Here is a 20,455-nt window from a genome sequence, read left to right as displayed (position 1 = left end):
GTCTCCGAGATTGGATTTGGAAGGTGTGTCTCCGGGATTGGGATTGGAAGGTGTGTCTCCGAGATTGGGATTGGAAGGTGGGTCTCCGGGATTGGGATTGGATGGTGTGTCTCCGGGATTGGGATTGGAAGGTGTGTCTGTGAATCTGGGATTTGGATTGACAGGTGAGTGTTCGGGACTGGGATTGGAAGGTGTGTCTGTGAATTTGGGATTGGAAGGTGTGTGTCCGAGATTGGGATTGAAAGGTTTGTCTCCGGAATTGGGATTGGAAGGTGTCTCTCCGAATTTGGGATTCGAAGGTGTGTCTGTGAAATTGGGATTGGAAGGTGTGTCTCCGAGATTGGGATTGGAAGGTGTGTCTCCGAGATTGGGATTGGAAGGTGTCTCCGAGATTGGGATTGGAAGGTGTGTGTCCGAGATTGGGATTGGAAGGTGTGTCTCCGGGATTGGGATTGGAAGGTGTGTCTCCGGCATTGGGATTGGAATTGGAAGGTGTCTCTCTGGGATTGTGATTGGATGGTGTGTCTCCGGGATTGGGATTGGAAGGTGTGTGCCCGAGATTGGGATTGGAAGGTGTGTCTCCGGGATTGGGATTGGAAGGTGTGTCTCCGAGATTGGGATTGGAAAGTGTCTCTCCGAGATTGGGATTGCAAGGTGTCTCTTTGGGATTGGAAGGTGAGTCTCCGGGATTGGCATTGGAAGATGTGCCTCCGAGATTGGGATTGGAAAGTGTGTCTCTGAGATTGGGATTGGAAGGTGTCTCTCCGAGATTGGGATTGGAAGGTGTCTCTCCGAGATTGGGATTGGAAGGTGTGTCTCCGGGATTGGGATTGGAAGGTGTGTCTCCGGGATTGGGATTGGAAGGTGTGTCCGGGATTGGGATTGGAAGGTGTGTGTCCGAGATTGGGATTGGAAGGTGTGTCTCCGGATTGGGATTGGAAGGTGTGTCTCCGGGATTGGGATTGGAAGGTGTCTCTCCGCGGTAGGGATTGGAAGGTGTCTCTCCGCGGTAGGGATTGGAAGGTGTCTCTCCGGGATTGGGATTGGAAGGTGTGTCTCCGAGATTGGGATTGGAAGATGTGTGTCCGGGATTGGGATTGGAAGGTGTGTCTCCGGGATTGCAAGGTGTGTCTCCGTGATTGGGTTTGGAAGGTGTGTGTCCGGGATTGGGATTGGAAGGTGTGTCTCCGGGATTGGGATTGGAAGGTGTCTCTCCGAGATTGGGATTGGAAAGTATGTCTCCGAGATTTGGATTGGAAGGTGTCTCTGCGAGATTGGGATAGGAAGGTGAGTGTCCGGGATTGGGATTGGAAGGTGTCTCTCCGGGATTGGGATTCGGAGGTGTGTGTCCGAGATTGGGATTGGATGTTGTGTCTCCGAGATTGGATTTGGAAGGTGTGTCTCCGGGATTGGAAGGTGTGTCTCCGAGATTGGGATTGGAAGGTGGGTCTCCGGGATTGGGATTGGATGGTGTGTCTCCGGGATTGGGATTGGAAGGTGTGTCTGTGAATCTGGGATTTGGATTGACAGGTGAGTGTTCGGGACTGGGATTGGAAGGTGTGTCTGTGAATTTGGGATTGGAAGGTGTGTGTCCGAGATTGGGATTGAAAGGTTTGTCTCCGGAATTGTGATTGGAAGGTGTCTCTCCGAATTTGGGATTCGAAGGTGTGTCTGTGAAATTGGGATTGGAAGGTGCATCTGCGAGATTGTGATTGGAAGGTGTGTCTCCGAGATTGGGATTGGAAGGTGTCTGTCCAAGATTGGGATTGGAAGGTGTGTGTCCGAGATTGGGATTGGAAGGTGTGTCTCCGGGATTGGGATTGGAAGGTGTGTCTTCGGGATTGTGATTGGAAGGTGTCTCCGGGATTGTGATTGGATGGTGTCTCTCCGGGATTGGGATTGGAAGGTGTGTCGCCGAGATTGGGATTGGAAGGTGTGTCTCCGGGATTCGGATTGGAAGGTATCTCTCTGGGATTGGGATTGGAAAGTGTCTCTCCGAGATTGGGATTGCAAGGTGTCTCTTTGGGATTGGAAGGTGAGTCTCCGGGATTGGCATTGGAAGATGTGCCTCCGAGATTTGGATTGGAAAGTGTGTCTCTGAGATTGGGATTGGAAGGTGTCTCTCCGAGATTGGGATTGGAAGGTGTCTCTCCGAGATTGGGATTGGAAGGTGTGTCTCCGGGATTGGGATTGGAAGGTGTGTCTCCGGGATTGGGATTGGAAGGTGTGTCCGGGATTGGGATTGGAAGGTGTGTGTCCGAGATTGGGATTGGAAGGTCTGTCTCCGGGATTGGGATTGGAAGGTGAGTCCCTGAAATTGGGATTGGAAGGTGTGTGTCCGGGATTGGAAGGTGTGTCTGTGAAACTGGGATTGGATGATGTGTGTCCGAGATTGGGATTGGAAGGTTTGTCTCCGGGATTGGGATTCGAAGGTGTCTCTCCGAATTTGGAATTGGAAGGTGTGTCTGTGAAACTGGGATTGGGATTGGAAGGTGTGTCTCCGAGATTGGGATTGGAAGGTGTGTCCGTGAAATTGGGATTGGAAGGTGTGTGTCTGAGGTTGGGATTGGAAGGTTTGTCTCCGGGATTGGGATTGGAAGGTGTCTCTCCGAGATTGGGATTGGAAGGTGTGTCTGTGATACTGGGATTGGGACTGGAATGTGTGTGTATGGGATTGGGATTGAAAGGTTTGTCTCCAGGATTGGGATTGGATGCTGTGTGTCTTTGATTGGGATTGGAAGGTGTGTCTCCGGGATTGGGATTTGAAGGTTTGTCTGTCCGAGATTGGGATTGGAAGGTGTGTCTCCGGGATTGGGATTGGAAGGTGAGTGTCCGTGAAATTGAGATTGGAAGGTGAGTGTCCGGGATTGGGATTGGAAGGTGTGTCTCCGGGATTGGGATTGGAAGGTGTGTCCGGGATTGGGATTGGAAGGTGTGTGTCTGAGATTGGGATTGGAAGGTTTGTCTCCGGGATTGGGATTGGAAGGTGTCTCTCCGAGATTGGGATTGGAAGGTGTGTCTCCGGGATTGGGATTGGAAGGTGTGTCTCCGGGTTTGGGATTGGAATGTGTGTCTCCGGGATTGGGATTGGAAAGTGTGTCTGCCCGAGATTGGGATTGGAAGGTGTTTCCCCGGGATTGGAAGGTGTGTGTCCGAGATTGGGATTGGAAGGTGTGTCTCCGAGATTGGGATTGGAAGGTGTATCTCCGGGATTCGGATTGGAAGGTGTGTATCCGGGATCGGGAGGTGTCCCTCCGGGATTGGGACTGGAAGGTGTCTCTCCGGGATTGGGATTGGAAAGTGTGTCTGTGAAACTGGGATTGGAAGGTGTCTCTCCGAGATTGGGATTGGAAGGTGTGTCTCTGGGATTGGGATTGGAAGGTGTGTGTCCAAGATTGGGATAGGAAGGTGTGTCTGTCCGAGATTGGGATTGGAAGGTGTGTCTGTCCGAGATTGGGATTGGAAGGTGTGTCTTCCGGATTGGGATTGGAAGGTGTGTGTCCGAGATTGGGATTGGATGGTGTGTCTCCTGGGTTTGGCATTGGAAGGTGTGTCTCCGGGATTTGGATTGGAAGGTGTGTGTCCGGGATTGGGATTGGAGGGTGTGTCTCCGGGATTGGAAGGTGTCTCTCCGGGATTGGAATTGGAATGTGTCTCTCCTGGATTGGGATTGGAAGGTGTCTCTCCGGGATTGGGATTGGAAGGTGTGTCTTCGGGATTGGGATTGAAAGGTGTGTCTCCGGGATTGGGATTGGAAGGTGTGTCTCCGGGATTGGGATTGGAAGGTGTCTCTCCGGGATTGGGATTGGAAGGTGTGTCTGCGGGGTTGGGATTGGAATGTGTCTCTCCGGGATTGGGATTGGAATGTGTCTCTCCGGGATTGGGATTGGAAGGAGTCTCTTTGGGATTGGAAGGTGTGTGTGTGAAATTGGAGTTGCACACTCAGCATGGCTGAGGGGCATTTAATGGTTGTTTGTGCAGGTTTACGGGAAGACGGCCGCAGAATGATACTCGATGAACTGTTGATTTGGTGAACCAGAGCAAACATGGTGCCTTCTGTACTGTAACAATTCTGTTCTCTGTTTTAGACCCAGAGCCCGGATGTCCCCCTTGTTGGTGGTGAGTTGACACAGACTGTGACTGGCAGTAAGATGGGAGATTGTGTGCCAGCAGTGAGCAGTAAACATGCTGCTGGTGATGACTTGTCTCCTGACAAGCTGCAGGAGGTGGAGTCCCTGTCTCCCCATGGGTTGACTCAGTCAGACAGTGGGGAGCATGTCTTCAGCCCATTGGTGGTTTTAGAGAAGTTGAGTGAAGAGTTTGTCCGTTGCTCGCAGGAATCCAGCATCACCATTTCGCCAGAGAAAGGATTGTCTCTCAGTTCCCAGTCCATTGTGAGGAGTGTAAAACTTCAAAGTAATTATTCTCCGAACATCAATGTTTCTCCTTGTCGGTGTGTTGAGAAGTTTAAAGGCTTCAAGGAGCTGTCTCCTCGTGAGGTGGAGAAGGATGTGCACGTGGCAGCAAGTCAGCACAATGACCAGAAGAGCCTGTCGACCACACAGCCAGCATTAGACCAAGAAAGAACAGCACAGCACTGTAGTCCTGAGGCTAAATCGTTTGAGATGCGGGAACAGAGAGATTGCAGTGGCTCTCACCACTCTGAAATAGAGAACATTCCACTTGCATTGCCTGCAGTGAATGACTGGAGGAGGGGGGAGCTGCAGGTATCTGACCGGCTATGTTTTCAGACTCAATGCCCTGGATCAGCACCCTCCAAGTCCAGCTCTCTGAGGGGTAATTTGACAAATACTGCTGGATTGGTTCACTATTTCTGGGGCATACCATTTTGTCCCAGCAACTTGGACCCAGATGAGTACACAAGCGTTATCCTGTGCCAGCTTGAGACTTATGAGAAATGTCTGAAACAAGCACAAAGCCAGCTCTTGCGGAAATTAGAGTTTGGGCTGCCTGTGCTTCCAGCACCTGTGCCCCGGGAGATTGAGCGGCTGCGGCGGGGGCAGCATGCACCAGAAGAGCCAATCACCATGCCCAACCCAGAGTTGGACATACAAAAAGAGCAGGAAAGTCAGGGGGAGCAAAATCCCCAAGAACAGTTAGCAGATGATGACCAATCCACTGAAGATGCACAAATTAGCAGTGATCAGATGGAGAGAAAAGATGGAAACAGTCAGGAAAAGGTAACTGCTATCAACTGATACTGCTCTCCTAGTTTTGCAATGACTCTGCTCTCGCGCTCTCTCTGTCCCTCGCTCTCTCAGTCCCTCGCTCTCTCAGTCCCTCGCTCTCTCAGTCCCTCGCTCTCGCCGTCCCTCGCTCTCGCCGTCCCTCGCTCTCGCCGTCCCTCGCTCTCGCCGTCCCTCGCTCTCTTCGTCCCTCGCTCGCACCGTCCCTCGCTCGCACCGTCCCTCGCTCGCACCGTCCCTCGCTCGCACCGTCCCTCGCTCGCACCGTCCCTCGCTCTCTCCGTCCCTCGCTCTCTCCGTCCCTCGCTCTCTCCGTCCCTCGCTCGCACCGTCCCTCGCTCGCACCGTCCCTCGCTCGCACCGTCCCTCGCTCGCACCGTCCCTCGCTCTCTCCGTCCCTCGCTCTCTCCGTCCCTCGCTCTCGCCGTCCCTCGCTCTCGCCGTCCCTCGCTCTCGCCGTCCCTCGCTCTAGCCGTCCCTCGCGCTCGCCGTCCCTCGCGCTCGCCGTCCCTCGCGCTCGCCGTCCCTCGCGCTCTCCGTCCCTCGCGCTCTCCGTCCCTCGCGCTCTCCGTCCCTCGCGCTCTCCGTCCCTCGCGCTCTCCGTCCCTCGCGCTCTCCGTCCCTCGCGCTCCCCGTCCCTCGCGCTCCCCGTCCCTCGCGCTCCCCGCCCCCGCGCTCCCCGTCCCCCGCGCTCCCCGTCCCCCGCGCTCCCCGTCCCCCGCGCTCCCCGTCCCCCGCGCTCCCCGTCCCCCGCCCCCCCCGTCCCCCGCCCCCCGCGCTCCCCGTCCCCCGCCCCCCCGCGCTCCCCGTCCCCCCGCGCTCCCCGTTCCCCCGCGCTCCCCGTTCCCCCGCGCTCCCCGCCTCGGGCTCGCCGCGCTCCGCCTGCCTCGGGCACGCTCTCCTTCTGCCTTTTACACTGATCCTGCTCCTTTTTTTATTTCCAGTCTGCCGATATGTTTGTTGAAGAAACTCCAGAAGAAGACGTGAATGGCAGAAGGTAAAGAAATCTAACAGCATGTCCATGCAGTCAGAGATCTTAAAGCCAAGTTATTTTTTTTACAGCCGCAAGCAGCCCCTCTCAATGTGTGAAAAATATTCGGTGCTTTCTGAGTCGTGAAACCATTGTTCCAGTCCAATGAAACAGTGCCTGACACTGTTCTCGCCCTGCAGTGCTTCATGTCCCCTTGTGGGTGTGTGTCTGTCTGGGCCGGGTGGAAAGATCGAGCTGGGAAGTGTGTATATGTGGGGAGATGGAATTACTACAGTGCAGAAGGAGGCCATTCAACACATCAAGTCTGCACCGACCGTCTCAAAGAACATCCTACCTTGGCCCAAAACCCACCCGATTCCCATAGCCCAATAACCCCATCTATCTTTTGAACATTAAAGGGCAATTGATCAAGGCCAATCCACCTAACCTGAACATCTTTGGACCATGGGAGGAAACCGGAGCACCCGGAGGAAACCCACACAAACACGGGGAGAACGTACAAATTCCACACAGACAGTGACCCAGCAGGGAATTGAACCTGGGTGTCTGGTGCTGTGAGGCAGCAATGCTAACCCTTGCCACCGTGCTGCCCAGTATTAAAGATATTAAATGATATTGGCCAAAGGTAGCCATATGGAGGTCGGCCGCAGATCAGCCCTGATCACATTAAATGGCAGTAAAAACAGAAAATACTGGGCAATCACTGCAGGTCTGACTGCATTTGTGAAGAGAGAGGGGAGCTAATGTTTTGAGTCTCGATGATTCTTCGTCAAAGCATGGTCAAATCATTAAATGGGAGAATAGACTCGAGGGACTGAATGGCCTAGTCCTGTTCCTATGTTATGGCTCTTATGAAATGTGTGTGTCTGGGGAGATGGTTCTGGGAGGTGTGTGTGGGGGGGGGGGGGGGGAGATGGTGTTGGGAGGTGTGTGTGGGGGGGGGGTGGGGAGATGGTGCTGGGAGGTGTGTGTGGGGGGGGTGGTGGGGAGATGGTGTTGGAAGGTGTGTGTGGGGGGGGGGAGATGGTGTTGGGAGGCGTGTGTGGGGGGGGTGGGGAGATGGTGCTGGGAGGTGTGTGTGGGGGGTGGGGAGATGGTGCTGGGAGGTGTGTGGGGGGGGGGGGAGATGGTGCTGGGAGGTGTGTGGGGGGGTGGGAAGATGGTGCTGGGAGGTGTGTGGGGGGGGAGATGGTGCTGGGAGGTGTGTGTGTGGGGGGTGGGAAGATGGTGCTGGAAGGTGTGTGTGGGGGGTGGGGAGGTGGTGCTGGGAGGTGTGTGTGTGTGGGGGGGATGGTGCTGGGAGGTGTGTTGGGGGGGGGGGGAGAGGTGGTGGTCCTAGGAGGTGTGTGGGGGAGATGGTGCTGGGAGGAGTGTGTGGGGGGGGGGGGGGAGATGGCGCTGGGAGGTGTGTGTGGGGGGGGGGGGGGATGGTGCTGGGAGGTGTGTGTGGGGGGGGGAGATGGTGCTGGGAGGAGTGTGTGGGGGGGGGAGATGGCGCTGGGAGGTGTGTGTGGGGGGGGGGAGATGGTGCTGGGAGGTGTGTGTGTGTCGGGGGGGGGGATGGTGCTGGGAGGTGTGTGGGGGGGGGGGAGGTGGTGGTCCTGGGAGGTGTGTGTGGGGGGGCGGGGGAGATGGTTCTGGGAAGTGTGTGTGGGGAGGGGGGAGATGGTGCTGGGAGGTGTGTGTGTGGGGGGGGAGATGGTGCGTGTCGGGAGGGTGGAGATGGTGCTGGGAGGTGTGTGTCGGGGTGGGGTGGAGATGGTGTTGGGAGGTGTGTGTGGGGGGGGTGGGGAGATGGTGCTGGGAGGTGTGTGTGGGGGGTGGGGAGATGGTGCTGGGAGGTGTGTGGGGGGGGAGATGGTTCTGGGAGGTGTGTGTGTGGGGGGGGGAAGATGGTGCTGGAAGGTGTGTGTGGGGGTGGGGAGGTGGTGCTGGGAGGTGTGTGTGTGTGGGGGGGATGGTGCTGGGAGGTGTGTGGGGGGGGGAGAGAGGTGGTGGTCCTAGGAGGTGTGTGTGGGGGGGGCGGGGGAGATGGTTCTGGGAGGTGTGTGTGTGGGGAGGGGGAGATGGTGCTGGGAGGTGTGTGTTGGGGGGAGAGATGGTGCTGGGAGGTGTGTGTGTGTCGGGGGGGGGGGGGGGATGGTGCTGGGAGGTGTGTGTGGGGGGGGGTGGTGCTGGGAGGTGTGTGTGGGGGGGCGAGGGAGATGGTTCTGGGAGGTGTGTGTGGGGAGGGGGAGATGGTGCTGGGAGGTGTGTATGGGGAGGGGGGAGATGGTGCTGGGAGGTGTGTGTGTCTGGGGAGACGGTCGGGGGCGGTACTGGGAGGGGGTGTGTGGGGGGTGGGGGGATGGTGCTGGGAGGTGTGTGTGTGGGGGGGAGATGGTGCTGGGAGGTGTGTGTGGGGGGGAGATGGCGCTGGGAGGTGTGTGTGTGGGGGGAGATGGTGCGTGTCGGGGGGGTGGAGATGGTGCTGGGAGGTGTGTGTGGGGGAGGGGGGAAGATGGTGCGTGTCGGGAGGGTGGAGATGGTGCTGGGAGGTGTGTGTGGGGAGGGGGGAGATGGTGCTGGGAGGAGTGTGTGGGGGGGCGGGGGAGATGGTGCTGGGAGGTGTGTGTGTGGGGGGGGGAGATGGTGCTGGGAGGTGTGTGTGGGGGGGAGATGGCGCTGGGAGGTGTGTGTGTGGGGGGAGATGGTGCGTGTCGGGGGGGTGGAGATGGTGCTGGGAGGTGTGTGTGGGGGAGGGGGGAGATGGTGCGTGTCGGGAGGGTGGAGATGGTGCTGGGAGGTGTGTGTGGGGAGGGGGGAGATGGTGCTGGGAGGTGTGTGTGGGGGGGCGGGGGAGATGGTGCTGGGAGGTGTGTGTGGGGAGGGGGGAGATGGTGCTGGGAGGTGTGTGTGGGGAGGGGGGAGATGGTGCTGGGAGGTGTGTGTGTGGGGGGGGGAGATGGTGCGTGTCGGGAGGGTGGAGATGGTGCTGGGAGGTGTGTGTCGGGGGGGGTGGAGATGGTGCTGGGAGGTGTGTGTCGGGGGGGTGGAGATGGTGCTGGGAGGTGTGTGTGTGGGGGGTGGGGAGATGGTGCTGGGAGGTGTGTTGAGGGGGGGGTGGGAGATGGTCCTGGGAGGTGTGTGTGTGGGGGGTTGGGGAGATGGTGCTGGGAGGTGTGTGTGGGGGGGATGGTGCTGGGAGGTGTGTGTATGGGGGGTGGGGAGATGGTGCTGGGAGGTGTGTGGGGGGGGGTGGTGCTGGGAGGTGTGTGGGGGGGTGGTGCTGGGAGGTGTGTGGGGGGGGGGAGGTGGTGGTCCTGGGAGGTGTGTGTGGGTGGTGGTGGTGCTGGGAGGTGTGTGTGGGGGGGGGGGGAGATGGTGCTGGAAGGTGTGTGTGGGGGGGGGTGGTGCTGGGAGGTGTGTGGGGGGGGGGTGGTGCTGGGAGGTGTGTGTGGGGGGGGGAGATGGTGCTGGGAGGTGTGTGTGGGGAGGGGGGAGATGGTGCTGGGAGGTTTGTGTGGGGAGGGGGGAGATGGTGCTGGGAGGTGTGTGGGGGGGGTGGTGCTGGGAGGTGTGTGGGGGGGGTGGTGCTGGGAGGTGTGTGGGGGGGGAGGTGGTGGTCCTGGGAGGTGTGTGTGGGGGGGGTGGTGCTGGGAGGTATGTGTGGGGGGGGGGGGGGGAGATGGTGCTGGGAGGTGTGTGTGGGGGGGGGGGAGATGGTGCTGGGAGGTGTGTGTGGGGGGGTGGTGCTCGGAGGTGTGTGGTGGGGGGGGGGAGATGGTGCTGGGAGGTGTGTGTGGAGAGGGGGGAGATGGTGCTGGGAGGTGTGTGTGGGGAGGGGGGAGATCGTGCTGGGAGGTGTGTGTGGGGAGGGGGGAGATGGTGCTGGGAGGTGTGTGTGGGGAGGGGGGAGATGGTGCTGGGAGGTGTGTGTGTGTGGGGAGTTGGTGGGGGGCAACAGTGGGGGCGGTGCTGGGAGGGGGTGTGTGGGGGGTGGGGGGGATGGTGCTGAGAGGTGTGTGTGTGTGGGGAGGGGGGAGATGGTGCTGGGAGGTGTTTTGTGTCTGGGGAGTTGGTGGGGGCGGTGGGGGGTGGTGCTGGGAGGGGGTGTGTGTGGTGTGGGAGTGATGGTGCTGGGAAGTGTGTGTTGAGAGAGGAGGCTGGGAGGTGTGTGTGTGTGTGTGTGGGGAGATGGTACCAGGCGTAGTTAGCACTGCTGCCTCATGGCGCTGAGGACACGGGTTCGATCCTGGACCCGGGTCACTGTCCGTTTGGAGTTTGCACATTCTCCCTGTGTCTGCGTAGTCTTACCCCCACACCCAAAAAAAAGTATAGCGTAGGTGAATTGGCCATGCTAAATTGCCCCTTAACTGGAAAAAGAATGAATTGGATGCTCTGAAATTTAAAAAAACTTTCAAATCAAAAAATGTTGCAAAGTTATGTTGCACTGGATATGTGGAGCTTGTTCTAGGAACAGCTATTGCGTGTTCTTGATAAGTACGTACCAGTCAGGCAGGGAGGAAGGGGTAGAGCGAGGGAACCGTGGTTTACCAAAGAAGTGGAATCTCTTGTTAAGAGGAAGAAGGAGGCCTATGTGAAGATGAGGTGTGAAGTTTCAGTTGGGGCGCTTGATAGTTACAAGGAAGCGAGGAAGGATCTAAAGAGAGAGCTAAGACGAGCAAGGAGGGGACATGAGAAGTCTTTGGCAGGTAGGATCAAGGAAAACCCAAAAGCTTTCTATAGGTATGTCAGGAATAAAAGAATGACTAGGGTAAGAGTAGGGCCAGTCAAGGACAGTGGTGGGAGGTTGTGCGTGGAGGCTGAGGAGATAAGCGAGATACTAAATGAATACTTTTCGTCAGTATTCACTCAGGAAAAAGATAATGTTGTGGAGGAGAATGCTGAGACCCAGGCTATTAGAATAGATGGCATTGAGGTGCGTAGGGAAGAAGTGTTGGCAATTCTGGACAAGGTGAAAATAGATAAGTCCCCGGGGCCTGATGGGATTTATCCTAGGATTCTCTGGGAAGCCAGGGAAGAGATTGCTGAGCCTTTGGCTTTAATTTTTATGTCATCATTGGCTACAGGAATAGTGCCAGAGGACTGGAGGGTAGCAAATGTGGTCCCTTTGTTCAAGAAGGGGAGTAGAGATAACCCCGGTAACTATAGGCCGGTGAGCCTCACGGCTGTTGTGGGTAAAGTCTTGGAGAGGATTATAAGAGATACGATTTATAATCATCTAGATAGGAATAATATGATTAGGGATAGTCAGCATGGTTTTGTGAAGGGTAGGTCATGCCTCACAAACCTTATCGAGTTCTTTGAGAAGGTGACTGAACAGGTAGACGAGGGTAGAGCAGTTGATGTGGTGTATATGGATTTCAGTAAAGCGTTTGATAAGGTTCCCCACGGTCAGCTATTGCAGAAAATACGGAGGCTGGGGATTGAGGCTGATTTAGAGATGTGGATCAGAAATTGGCTAGTTGAAAGAAGACAGAGGATGGTGGTTGATGGCAAATGTTCAGAATGGAGTTCAGTTACGAGTGGCGTACCACAAGGATCTGTTCTGGGGCCGTTGCTGTTTGTCATTTTTATAAATGACCTAGAGGAGGGCACAGAAGGTTGGGTGAGTAAATTTGCAGACGACACTAAAGTCGGTGGAGTTGTAGACAGTGTGGAAGGATGTTGCAGGTTACAGAGGGAGAGCATAAGCTGCAGAGCTGGGCTAAGAGGTGGCAAATGGAGTTTAATGTAGAGAAGTGTGAGGTGATTCACTTTGGAAAGAAAAACAGGAATGCGGAATATTTGGCTAATGGTAAAATTCTTGGCAATGTGGATGAGCAGAGGGATCTCGGTGTCCATGTACATAGATCCCTGAAAGTTGCCACCCAGGTTGATAGGGTTGTGAAGAAGGCCTATAGTGGGTTGGCCTTTATTGGTAGAGGGATTGAGTTCCGGAGCCATGAGGTCATGTTGCAGCTGTACAAGACTCTGGTACGGCCGCATTTGGAGTATTGCGTACAGTTCTGGTCGCCTCATTATAGGAAGGACGTGGAAGCTTTGGAACGGTGCAGAGGAGATTTACCAGGATGTTGCCTGGTATGGAGGGAAAATCTTATGAGGAAAGGCTGATGGACTTGAGGTTGTTCTCGTTAGAGAGAAGAAGGTTAAGAGGTGACTTAATAGAGGCATACAAAATGATCAGAGGGTTAGATATGGTGGACAGCGAGAGCCTTCTCCCGCGGATGGAGGTGGCTAGCACGAGGGGACATAGCCTTAAATTGAGGGGTAATAGATATAGGACAGAGGTCAGAGGTAGGTTTTTTACGCAAAGAGTGGTGAGGCCGTGGAATGCCCTACCTGCAACAGTAGTGAACTCGCCAACATTGAGGGCATTTAAAAGTTTATTGGATAAGCATATGGATGATAATGGCATAGTGTAGGTTAGATGGCCTTTAGTTTTTGACTTCCCATGTCGGTGCAACATCGTGGGCCGAAGGGCCTGTACTGCGCTGTATCGTTCTATGTCCTAAATGTATTCTTAAAACGGATGCCAGTCAAAGAGCTATATTAACAACTATTTTGGGCAGCACGGTGGTTAGCACAGCTGCCTCACAGCTCCAGTGTCCCGGGTTCAATTCTGGCCTCAGATGACTGTTTGGAGTCTGCACGTCCTCCCTGTGTCTGCGTGGGTTTCCTCCGGGTGCTCCAGTTTCCTCCTACAATCCCAAGATGTGTAGGTTAGGTGGATTGGCCATACTAAATTGCCCCTTAGTTTCCAAAAGGTTAGGTGGGGGTTACTGGATTAGGGGGATGGGGTGGAGGCGTGGGTTTAAGTAGGGTCCTCTTTCCAAGGGCTGGTGTATACCTGATGGGCTGAATGGCCTCCTTCTGAACTGTGTGTGGAGAGATGGTACCATGTACTTTTTCTTTCTCTGTTTGCACTTCTTCTTTAGTTGCCCCAGTGGTGGAGTGGAATCCAAGGACAGCAGAAATGTCGCATCCTGTGTAGGTGGTATTCACTCAGAGGATGATGTGTTGTTTGTTTGTGCTGGTGAGTTCTGGGTATATTGTTTTGAGTGAGAGTGTCTAGGTTTTAATGTGTGGCGCTTTGTCTATCTGATATACTATCGACCGTGTGAGCAGGTTATGGTGAATTAACATTTTTTGTTAATGTCAGGTGTAAACATCTTGAGCTGACAAAGTCTGGCCTCTCATCAAGTTCCCTCTATTCTCCCTTCATTGCCGGACAGTATCCAGTTGAACTGTGGAATCATATGAACATGGGAAGTAGGAGCAAGCTTAGGCCACTTGGCCTTGTTATGGGCCAGGGTTTAGAGAACCCCAAAGTTCACCTGACACACAACATTTAATAGATTGTGGTATGGGGTGCACACGGCTACTCTACAGGTGTGGTACAGCAGACATCTAACAGTATTTTTCACAGCAAAACAATATTTATTCTATGAACTCTATTAACCTTTTTAAAACATACAGCGAACATCTTAGCAACCATCAATTCAAATACAACCCCCCAAAGAATACAACATTCTGAGTAATACTTAAACTTTCCTTTTAACATCCAGAAGACAACAACAACCTTTTAACAGAAGCACATCAGGTTTAAATTCACTACTGAGAACAGTTATCATTCTGAATTCACCAAATGATCAAGAGATAGTCTTTAGATAGCAGAGAGAACAACATTACACCTTATTTGGCTGGCTGTAGCTCCAACACTAAAAACAAAACTAAAAAACACAGGCACACCCAAGCTTTTCCCAAAGGGAAACTAAAAGCTGACATTTCTTAAAGGTACATCCACTATTCGATAAACACCCATTTCTTAAAGGTACTGTCACATGACGCCTCCCCCCCGCCCCAAGAAAAAAAAACTTCAAGGTGGTTTCATTTTTCACCGTTTCACTTTCCTTTAAGAGATATGGACAGTGAATACACATTTTTTTTTAACAAAACAAAACACACAAACATTTATAATAATATAGTCCATTTTAGTTCTTCCTCCAACTGGAATCCTTCTCGATTGACAGTGTCTGTGAACAAGACGGTCTCTGCGCGATCCATCCGTTTCTCTATCCCTCAGCATTTTTCTTTAAAGTCAGATACTTGAGTTCAGTCTCATCGCAGAGTCCCCTGTAATTCTCCAACACAGGAGCATTGGTTATCACAGCTTTCAGGCCGTCAAATGCCTGTTGAAACTCCGCTGTCCACTAAAATTTTCGACGTTTCTTCAGCAAGTCCATCAGTGGAGCAACCATGCTACAAAATGTTTGCACAAATGTTCGATCAAATCCACTCATTCCAAGGAATCGCATTATTTCCCGTCGTGATGAGGGTATCGGAAACTCCTCAATAACTGTTGTTTTCACATCCCGTGGGACCATTTGACCCTGTCCGATTGTATGGCCAAGGAAAGTGACTTGGCTTTTCCAAATTCACTTTTGGCTAGGTTTACCACCAAACCCGCCTCCTGAAGTCGATTGAATAACTCCATCAGGTGTTTTAAATGTTCTTCCCATGTCTGGCTGTAAATTACCAGATTGTCGATGTATACCGCAAAATTGGGTAATCCTGAAACGACTTTGTTTGTTAACCGTTCAAATGTGGCTGAGGGGTTTGTCATGCCAAATGGCACAACTTTGAATTGGTATATACCATCTGGAGTCACAAAAGCTGAAATCTCCTTCACCCTTTTGGAGAAAGGTACCTGCCAGTAACCTTTAAGTAAATCCAGTTTTGAAATAAAAGCTGATTGTCCCACTTTCTCAATGCAATCCTCCAAACATGGGATAGGATAAGTGTCCATTCTTGTAACTGCATTACCTTTCTATTGTCCACACAACCATTGGGTACCATCTGGTTTTGGTATCATCACTATGGGTGAGCTCCAATGGCTGCAACCCACTTTAATTATGCCATTTTTAAGCATACTTTCAATCTCTTTGTTAACCTGTGCCAATTTTAAAAGGTTAAGTCTATATGGATGTTGTTTGATTGGAACAGCATTTCCCACATTTACATCATGTAACTATTTTACTACTTCCGAATTTATCTCCACAAACTTCCCCATGTGATATTAATAACTTTCAGGTCAGTCTGTTTTTCCTCTGGAAGGTAACACAACAATTTATCCCAATCTTTAAGAACATTCTTGTTTTCCAAATTAATTTGAGGTATGTCAAATTCACAGTCATCTGGATTTGGTTTGTCACTTTAAGGTGGAATCATTAAAACCTCCTCCTCCTCTGGGGCTGGTTGAGCACACTGTGCTAATTCGCTGGCTTTTAAAGCAGACCAAGGCAGCGCGGTTCAATTCCCGTACCAGCCTCCCCGAACAGGCGCCGGAATGTGGCGACTAGGGGCTTTTCACAGTAACTTCATTGAAGCCTACTCGTGACAATAAGCGATTTTCATTTCATTTCATTTTAATTTTGCTCTCCTTCCCTTTCAAAGTACATTTTAAGCATATTCACATGACACACGTTGAGTTTTCCCTCAACCTGTTGTTTTTACCACATAATTCACATCACTTAATTTCCTTTCAATTTGATAAGGTCCACAAAACCTTGCTTTTAAAGGTTCACCTATCACTGGTAACAATACTAAAATTTATCTCCACTGGCAAAACAACGAACTTTGGATTTCTTGTCCGCTACCCGTTTCATCACATGTTGTACAACCTTTGAATGTGGTCCAGCCAATTCACCTGCTCTATTTAATCGCTCCCTAAAATATGACAGATAATCCAATAATGTAAGTTCTGATTTCTCACTTTTCGTGTTAGGAAGCGGTCCTACGCAATCAATTAAGACCTTTGTAAAAGGTTCCTCAAATGCTGGAATGGGTATTAAGGTCGCTGCTTTTATCACTGCTTGAGGTTTCCCTATCACTTGACGTGTGTGACATGATCAACAAAATTTAACTACATCTTTATGTAGTCCAGGCTAATAAAAATGTTTTTGTATTTTAGCTTACTCCCAAATGACCTCCCACTGGTACCTCCTGTGCAACTCACAACACCTCCATTCTATACCCTACCGGCAATACTACTTGATATACTTCTGCCCACTTTTCATCCGCCTGCATATGTAAAGGTCTCCATTTTCTCATCAAGACATCATCTTTACGGTAATAACACTCTGGTATACACTCAGATTCCTCTTCCATTGAAGCTTTCTGATATATCCGTTTTATTTCTATATCTTTCTGTTGTAACTCCGCCAATTTTCCTGAACTAGAAATATCTGCCTCATCCTCCACCTGTTTTTGTACTTTTCCAACCATCTGATCAAAAATTGTTTCTGATAATGGCTTTCACCTTTATCTCTACTCTCTGATTTCTTGTCTTGTCTTGACCTGTGATTTTGCAACCTTGTTACTACACAATCCGGAAAAATCCCAGGATATTCGTCCTTCAACATTTCAGTTGTCTGTTTTTCCACTGGCTTATTCACCACAGTAGGCATCACTCCCACCTGTGACCCAGCTATATCATTACCCAAGATAAACTGTATTCCTGGACAAGGGCTAGGCAGAAAGTTAAAAGACAGGACCTCTAGGGTTATAATCTCAGGATTACTCCCTGTGCCACGTGCCAGAAATAGGAAGATAGAGCAGCTAAACACGTGGCTAAACAGCTGGTGTAGGAGGGAGGGTTTCTGTTATCTGGACCACTGGGAGCTCTTCCGGGGCAAGTGTGACCTGTATAAGAAGGACGGATTGCATCTAAACTGGAGAGGCATAAATATCCTGGTCGTGAGGTTTACTGGTGTCATACGGGAGGGTTTAAACTAGTATGGCAGGGGGGTGGGCACCGGAGCAATAGGTCAGAAGGTGAAAGCATTGAGGGAGAACTAGGGAATAGGGCCAGTGTGGCTCTGAGGTAGAGCAGACAGGAGAGGGAGATGTTTCTGAACACAACGGGCCTGGTGTACTGGAGTGCATGTTTTAATGCAAGAAGTATTACGGGTAAGGCAGATGAACTTAGAGCTTGGCTGAGTACTTGGAATTATGATGTTGTTGCCATTACAGAGACCTGGTTGAGGGAAGGACAGGATTGGCAGCTAAACGGTCCAGGATTTAGATGTTTCAGGCGGGATAGAGGGGGATGTAAAAAAAGGTGGCGGAGTTGCGCTACTGGTTAGGGAGAATATCACAACTGAACTACGGGAGGACACCTCAGAGGGCAGTGAGGCTATTTGGGTGGAGATCAGGAATAAGAAGGGTGCAGTCACAATGTTGGGTGTTTACTACAGGCCTCCCAACAGCCAGTGGGAGATAGAGGAGCAGATAGGTAGACAGATTTTGGAAAAGTGTAAAAACAACAGGGTTGTTGTGATGGGAGACTTCAACTTCCGCAATATTGACTGGGACTCGCCTAGTGCGAGGGGCTTAGATGGGGCAGGGTTTGTAAGGAGGATCCAGGAGGGCTTCTTAAAGCAATATGTAGACAGTCCAACTAGGGAAGAGGCTGTACTGGACCTGGTATTGGGGAATGAGCCCAGCCAGGTGGTAGAAGTTTCAGTAGGGGAGCATTTCGGGAACAGTGACCACAATTCAGTAAGTTTTAAAGTGCTGGTGGACAAGGATAAGAGTGGTCCTCGGGTGAATGTGCTAAATTGGGGGAAGGCTAATTATAACAATATTATATTGGGCAGCACGGTAGTATGGTGGTTAGCATAAATGCTTCACAGCTCCAGGGTCCCAGGTTCGATTCCCGGCTGGGTCACTGTCTGTGCGGAGTCTGCACGTCCTCCCCGTGTGTGCGTGGGTTTCCTCCGGGTGCTCCGGTTTCCTTCCACAGTCCAAAGATGTGCGGGTTAGGTGGATTGACCATGCTAAATTGCCCGTAGTGTCCTAAAAAAGTAAGGTTAAGGGGGGGGGGGGGTTGTTGGGTTATGGGTATAGGGTGGATACGTGGGTTTGAGTAGGGTGATCATTGCTCGGCACAACATCGAGGGCCGAAGGGCCTGTTCTGTGCTGTACTGTTCTATGTTCTATTAGGCGGGAACTGAAGAACCTAGATTGGGGGAGGATGTTTGAGGGTAAATCAACATCTGACATGTGGGAGGCTTTCAAGTGTCAGTTGAAAGGAATTCAGGACCGGCATGTTCCTGTGAGGAAGAAGGATAAATACGGCAAATTTCAGGAACCTTGGATAACGAGAGAAATTGTAGGCCTCGTCAAAAAGAAAAATGAGGCATTTGTCAGGGCTAGAAGGCTGGAAACAGACGAAGCCTATGTGGAATATAAGGAAAGTAGGAAGGAACTTAAGCAGTGAGTCAGGAGGGCTGGAAGGGGTCACGAAAAGTCATTGGCAAATAGGGTTAAGGAAAATCCCAAGGCTTTTTACACGTACATAAAAAGCAAGAGGGTAGCCAGGGAAAGGGTTGGCCCACTGAAGGAGAGGCAAGGGAATCTATGTGTGGAGTCAGAGGAAATGGGCGAGGTACTAAATGAATACTTTGCATCAGTATTCATCAAAGAGAAGGAATTGGAGGATGTTGAGTCTGGAGAAGGGTGTGTAGATAGCCTGGGTCACATTGAGATCCAAAAAGATGAGGTGTTGGGCGTCTTGAAAAATATTAAGATAGATAAGTCCCCAGAGCCTGATGGGATCTACCCCCAGAATACTGAAGGAGGCTAGAGAGGAAATTGCTGAGGCCTTGACAGAAATCTTTGGATCCTCACTGTCTTCAGGTGATGTCCCGGAGGAATGGAGAATAGCCAATGTTGTTCCTTTGTTTAAGAAGGGTAGCAAGGATAATCCAGGGAACTACAGGTCGGTGAGCCTTGCGTCAGTGGTAGGGAAATTACTGGAGAGAATTCTTAGAGACAGGATCTACTCCCATTTGGAAGCAAATGGACGTATTAGTGAGAGGCAGCATGGTTTTGTGAAGGGGAGGACGTGTCTCACTAACTTGATAGAGTTTTCCGAAGAGGTCACAAAGCTGATTGATGCAGGTAGGGCAGTGGATGTCGTCTATATGGAATTCAGTAAGGCCTTTGACAAGGTCCCTCATAAGAACATAAGAACTAGGAGCAGGAGTAGGCCATCTGGCCCCTCGAGCCTGCTCCGCCGTTCAGTGAGATCATGGCTGATCTTTTGTGGACTCAGCTCCACTTTCCGGCCCGAACACCATAAGGGTTATACATAGAACATAGAACAGTACAGCACAGAACAGGCCCTTCGGCCCTCAATGTTGTGCCGAGCCATGATCACCCTACTCAAACCCACATATCCACCCTATACCCGTAACCCAACAACCCCCCCCTTAACCTTATTTTTATTAGGACACTACGGGCAATTTAGCATGGCCAATCCACCTAACCCGCACATCTTTGGACTGTGGGAGGAAACCGGAGCACCCGGAGGAAACCCACGCACACAGGGGGAGGACGTGCAGACTCCACACAGACAGTGACCCAGCCGGGAATCGAACCTGGGACCCTGGAGCTGTGAAGCATTTATGCTAACCACCATGCTACCCTGCTGCCCGTTATGAATCCCTTTATTCTTCAAAACACTATCTATCTTTACCTTAAAAACATTTAATGAAGGAGCCTCAACTGCTTCACTGGGCAAGGAATTCCATAGATTCACAACCCTTTGGGTGAAGAAGTTCCTCCTAAACTCAGTCCTAAATCTACTTCCCCTTATTTTGGGACTATGTCCCCTAGTTCTGCTTTCACCCGCCTGTGGAAACAACCTGCCACGTCATAATTATCTCATCTTTCCGCATTTTGTCAGGTAATGTTAATTGCAATGTTTGTACCAAATCTAACAGTCTGTTTTTAGTCTCTGTCCTGCATGTGACCGTCTCCACCCCCAAAAACTTCAGAACCTTGAAAGAGCCATTGTGCACAATACACTCCCTACTTAACTGAAATACAACACCTGAAAAGCAACCACACTATGCTCACCCCTCACTGTCTTTACAAAACCAATCCAATAGATAGACTTTTATCCCCCTCGAGCCCCCGATTTGTTATGGGCCAGGGTTTGGAGAACCCCAATGTGTATCATGGAGTTCACCTGACCTACAACTTTTAATAGATTATGGTATGGGGAGCACACGGCCCACTCTACAAGTGTGGTGCAGCAAACATCTGACAGTATCTTTTAAAGCAAGACAATGTAAATTCTATGAACTCAAGTTAACCTTTTTAAAACATACAGTGAACATCTTAGCAATCATCAATTCAAATACAACCCCAAAGAATACAACATTCTAAGTAATACTTAAACTTT

At 51.6% G+C, this 20,455-nt stretch overlaps 1 protein-coding gene and 1 long non-coding RNA gene across 2 annotated transcripts in view; both read left to right on the top strand.

The window, feature by feature from the left end:
- Positions 1 to 1,861: 1,861 nt before the first annotated feature.
- The window catches only part of uimc1 (ubiquitin interaction motif containing 1), a 93,653-nt gene continuing 75,059 nt past the window's right edge, over positions 1,862 to 20,455 (top strand). The window contains exons 1-4 of the mRNA XM_038795220.1: positions 1,862 to 2,035; positions 4,089 to 5,201; positions 6,152 to 6,204; positions 13,140 to 13,237. Coding sequence (XP_038651148.1) covers positions 1,877 to 2,035; positions 4,089 to 5,201; positions 6,152 to 6,204; positions 13,140 to 13,237 — 1,423 coding nt within the window. The 5' untranslated portion in view covers positions 1,862 to 1,876. The remainder of the gene's footprint in view (positions 2,036 to 4,088; positions 5,202 to 6,151; positions 6,205 to 13,139; positions 13,238 to 20,455) is intronic.
- LOC119965017 lies at positions 2,779 to 3,360 on the top strand. The gene is made up of 3 exons (XR_005460420.1): positions 2,779 to 2,824; positions 2,987 to 3,013; positions 3,145 to 3,360. It is a non-coding gene; the product is annotated as an uncharacterized LOC119965017 (long non-coding RNA).

This window comes from Scyliorhinus canicula, chromosome 4 (genome assembly GCF_902713615.1).
Source record: "Scyliorhinus canicula chromosome 4, sScyCan1.1, whole genome shotgun sequence".
Classification (NCBI taxonomy): domain Eukaryota; kingdom Metazoa; phylum Chordata; class Chondrichthyes; order Carcharhiniformes; family Scyliorhinidae; genus Scyliorhinus; species Scyliorhinus canicula.
The sequence above is the reverse complement of the archived record's forward strand: the minus strand, read 5'-3'. Positions and strand labels throughout refer to the sequence as shown.